General features: G+C 41.8%; 1 protein-coding gene across 1 annotated transcript in view; it reads right to left on the bottom strand.

Moving 5' to 3' along the window:
* The window catches only part of ccni2 (cyclin I family, member 2), an 8,016-nt gene extending 7,728 nt beyond the window's left edge, over positions 1-288 (bottom strand). Inside the window, exon 1 of the mRNA XM_035666196.1 lies at positions 102-288. Coding sequence (XP_035522089.1) covers positions 102-215 — 114 coding nt within the window. The 5' untranslated portion in view covers positions 216-288. The remainder of the gene's footprint in view (positions 1-101) is intronic.
* Between the last annotated feature and the right edge of the window lie 4,843 nt (positions 289-5,131).

Raw genomic sequence — 5,131 nt, 5'->3', positions numbered from 1 at the left:
CTACATCTGAAAATGACTTAACCATTTACTAACTAAACATAGCACCTCTAAACAAGCTAGAAAAGCATCCTCTATATGTACACACACGCGCACAGTCTCACCTGGATGCATCCATTCTTGAAGACAGGTACCTTCCAGAGGCGAGCCTCCCTCACCAGAGCAGCCTCCAGCAGGATGGCCAGCCGACGGCTCTCCGCAGCTCCTGGGTTCTTCATCGCCACCACAGCACAGGCCAGGCTGCACCCAGGGCACGCACACACCTGATGGAGAGGAGGAAAGAAGATTAGAGGTTGCAATGGGGACAGATTGGCCTACACTGAACTAAAAAGGTCCCTTAAAAAGTCAAGCAGTGCACACACACACACCATTCAAAAGGTCCCTTGAATTCACTCAGAGGTCAAACAATAAGAAGCATATATTCACCCAGCTGTTGTATATTAAGAATTGCTTATTTAGTGCACATTTCACCATCATATGAAAGATCTGATGAGGTTTTGAGAGGGAAGACAACACAAAAGTACAAAAGTTCAGGAGTCTAAAACAGATCCAGATCAAACCTTTAAGTTTGGGGGGGGGGGGTGAACTAGTTTTACTGTGCATGTTTACTCCGTTTTGGGCGCCAGTTCGTATAATCCTCTGAACAGTTGATCAGAGCAGAGAAGAGCTGAGTGTGCAGCAGGAAATAGGTTATCGCTCAGTTTTTACAAACAACATCGCCATTTTTTTCAGACTTTGCAGGCAGACAGCGCGGGATTGAGCAACTACACTTAAATGCAAAATAAATAAAAAATCATTTATATGTGACTTTTTCTTCCCCCCTTCAATCCGCTGTGGGTGGAATACACACACACACACACACACACACACACACACACACACACACAGGATCCAGGCGGGATAAAAGGATTAGATTATATATATCACATAATTATATATAATCGACCATTACACATATCTGAAATGATTTATGAAAAAATGTAATGACCTCATCTTCTCGAGTAAAACACATTCTAATTATACACCAATATAGTTGACATTATTACAACCAACCCTAGCATATAAAAATTGTTTATTGGGGTTACATAAATAATCATTATCTGATACACTATTTTAAATCATTATACTATAACTAAACTAGCACCCTATCACTAAACATTGCTGCTTATGAAATATAGCATCCTTTAATATGTACACAACGCGACGTCATGCCTAAACAGTATTTTAGCACCTTAAAGTCAAGTTCTAGGTCAAATAACTTCAATTACAGACATTAATTACATAAATGATCATAATCACTGGCCATTTTGTCTGTCATCCTCAGTCCACCTGGACTCGCTTCTTCTCTACTGGAAGTACATCGGTAAGCGTTCCAACCTCTCACGAAGGAGCCTACCCCTCAAACCACAAGAGCGCCCTCCCAATAGGAATGGACTAAGAAGATATAGCAGCTTCTCTGGGTAATCTATGCAAATTCTCAGACAAGTCGCAGTACAGCAGTGATACCCACTTAACGTGATCTTGCCGTACTCCAGGCATGGGCTGTCCTCCATTCTAAAAAAGCACGAAACACTAACCCTACAAACAAAGAACACTTACATCAGAAACCTTAACCTAAGAGGATAGTAACTGCACAAAACTAGCATGGTCAAATAACCGCATCAACAACTGTGAGTAGGAGTGTATGAAGGAATAGAGACATTATTGAAGACGGATTTCCAAGATGTGTGGCATCTGTATTTGGCCTAAAAAGATATACTTGATCATAAAAAAGGTTTAAATGATACGGTCCAGCGATGCTATCATACCATCATAAATCCATCACTTTAAAAAGGGGCTTATAAGTTATGGGTGATACACCACTACTTGAATATAAACTGAGATAAAAGGAGTGCGACTTTGATTTTATCACACAGACAAGGATAAAACACAATATTGGAGAGTCATTTGGATCCATGAATTCCTACACAACCCCAACAGCGTTGGCTATGAACATTAAGAATTGCTTATTTAGTGACATTGGATCATTTATCATGAGGGAAATGAAAGAAAATACAGATAGCGCAGCGATATTGGCAAAAAAGCGAGAAAGAACCAAAAACAAAATACATAAATAGCTAAAAGTATCAGGCTATATTAAACAGATCCAGATCAGTAGCTCTATTCTATAGCTTCTGGAGTGGGTTGTGGGAGAACTAGTTTTCGAGTTGTCAATTTCGATTTTAACCTCCATGTTGTGGTCTGGACGAGTTTTGCTATGAATCCTTCCACTTCGAACACCACTTCGAGACACCCAATGAGAAGAGCTTGAGTGTGAAATGCAGAGAAAATACGGTGGAACTCCGATAGGTCTACCTATAACTAACAGAAAAATACGCCATGTTTTTTCGTAGCTTGTGACCAGACAGCGTGCGGATTGATTGCAAAAACTCAGCACTTATGTGGAGAATAAGAAATTACTAAATATGTTCACAACAATCATTTCTAATCTATTTTTCATCTCCCCCATCAACAAAACTCCGCTGGGGTTGAATAACGCACACACACCATTTCCACACACACACTTCACTCAGCCACAGATCCGCCAGAAACCGCGGAGATATATGTGTGACACATAGGCCAGTCTAGCGACTGCACTGCGCCTGCTATGAACGTTGACTCGAGTCTGCAAGCATCGAAAACATTTGTCTTCCTCTTTTTTTGTTGTTGTTGTTGATGTTGTTTTCCCTTTTGGGCCTGAGCAAGTCTTACTCTTCGATGTCAAAGCGGGATGCGTCTCGGGCGGCAGGTGCATTTATACTGTTTTCCCAATTAGTCCATAATCACCGAAAAGCAGCAAACAAACAACAAACAGGTCACTGACCTAGTGTTTTACGACAAGCAATACAATCTCGGTGGAATGTGTTTTGGAGTGAATGTACGGAAGGCAGCCGCATTATACTATATATAAAAACCAACACAAACAAGAAAATGTTTAAAAAGCCGGATATTCCAATAACTGGGCAGTGGCGAAATAAGGCGCAAAAAAAACCCCAAGGCACGGAGCAAAGATCAGGGAGGATTTGAGGGCAGGCTGTTGTTTGAACGCTCCTGGCCCCGCCCACTCAGCTGACGTCAGCACGTCTATTAAACAGATAATGTGTTAGTGGGTCAGACATACGGGACCCTCGCACAAAATGGTCGAGCTTCCGTTGGAAATGGAAGCTGTGTGCTGTGTGCTGTGTGTGGTGCTGTGTGCTGTGTGAAATGGGAGGGTATTGATGTGAGTTCATCTGCTGAGAGACAGACTGCAATGTAAGCATGACTCCTTTTTCTCTCTGCTGCGAGCAATGCAACCAGGCATCATGTTTAATGCATCCATGGCTTAAAGAAGGGTCGTCTGTATGAGGCTGAATTCCTTCATCCACTGCAAAGATATCAGATCTTGAGGTTGATCATTTCTGGTGTTGTTTACTGTGCTTGTTCGACCCGTTTTGTCAATGTAGGGAGGAAATTCTAAATCTTTTACATCCTGACAGCAATCATAATCAATGCTCTGAAAAGAAGAGGAAAAAATGTGTAGCAGTCCTCAGGTCTGTAATAAGCCCGCCAATCTTTCATCGCGCCGGATAAAGATTGGCTGGTCACTCCTGTGTACTTCCTTCCTGCCTACCTCTGGCAACTCATTGCATAAGCAAGTCTTTCCATAGTCTGCAGGCAGTGTACTGCAAAAGTGGCAGAGGAGACAACCAAATGTAATAGTTCCACCTTTACTACAAGAGTGTCAACTGCTACACAAAGCAGGCAAAAGAAACACAGTAATCAAGTAGAAAAAGTATCAATCAAAAGTTTGGATGAAGAACAGGTCAAACCAGGTGCACAGTGGTGTGGCTTTTTCAAGATGGCGAGATTGAGCGGACAGGTTAGGCTAATGATTTGATTTGTTTGGTTGCGGGGGGGGGGGGGGGGGGTTTATTTTCCTTAACTATTTAGTATAAAAATATGTAATGGAATGATTCAGACATGATTCTAGCTCAGTGAGAACATTTTCATAATGAGTTTTACGGTTCAATCTTTAGTTTCAGTCTTTCTTCAAAACAGCAGGATGTTCATTTAGTAAATGTGGTCCAGTTTAGAGTACGCTGCAATTTTTTCGGTTGAATACTTTTAAATCTAGCTGTCTCTTAAAGTCTATTTAAAATCTATTAAAAAACGATGAAATTGAGATTTATAGCATTTAATTTAGAGTAAATAGTAGCATTGATAGCACAGTTGAACTGTATGAGCTAACCTGAGGGTAGGCGGATCACTCTCGGCCCCAGGAGCATAGAATTTGTTATTCTTTTAATAAATTAACTATTTTGTTTGGTTATACTTAAGGACGACAAGACAATATAACTTGAAAGATAGGGGCTTTAGGGCAGGTCCTGCATGTATTATCTAATCTGGACACCCATGTGATGTCAGAATTATTTTATATGTAATTATTTCATTTCATTACATTAATTGATTATATAATTATAACATGGAGGAATTAGCGCTTGGTTTCACACATTGCACAGATAACAGCCGTGCCTTAGGCAGGGGGGGGGGGAGGGGGGGGGGGGGGGGGGAGGGGGGGGGGGGGGGGGGGGGGGGGGGGGGGGGGGTACCATTGAGGTGGCACTTCGTTCATTCCTATAAAAGCTTCTCAGTGGCGCAGTGTCACTTTACTTCTGTAAAAAAAATTCCCCAGATGAATGCATACCAGAGATTCCATGCGGGCTGGCTAACTGTTGAATTCAGCCATCGCTAACTTGAAATAGAGATAATAATTATTCAATCGTGTTGCTCTTGTAGACTGTCCAAATGTTATCGTTGAATGGATCAAGATTCTGGGTAGTGTCAGATCAGTTTGCTGGGGTTGTGGAAGCCCAAGAAATTATCACCATTGTACAGCTGCTTGTTATACATTGTTAAGCTATGAAAATTTGTTTTTTGGGCCAGTGGTGCCAACATGTGGATGACGCCGTTGGTTGTAATGGGGTTTGGGCCACTGTTTGTTCAAACTGGCTTTCAAATCCTTGGCGCTTTTCTGGGGGGCTTGGACTGACAAAGTAACCTACGTGTTGTATAGCCTGGTGGAAAAGTTGAGGTGGACCATGTATACTGAGCC

The sequence above is a fragment of the Morone saxatilis genome, unplaced genomic scaffold, assembly GCF_004916995.1.
Source record: "Morone saxatilis isolate NCDOM2014 unplaced genomic scaffold, NCSU_SB_2.0 Contig20, whole genome shotgun sequence".
Taxonomy (NCBI): domain Eukaryota; kingdom Metazoa; phylum Chordata; class Actinopteri; family Moronidae; genus Morone; species Morone saxatilis.
This window is presented reverse-complemented; position numbering and strand designations above follow the sequence as displayed.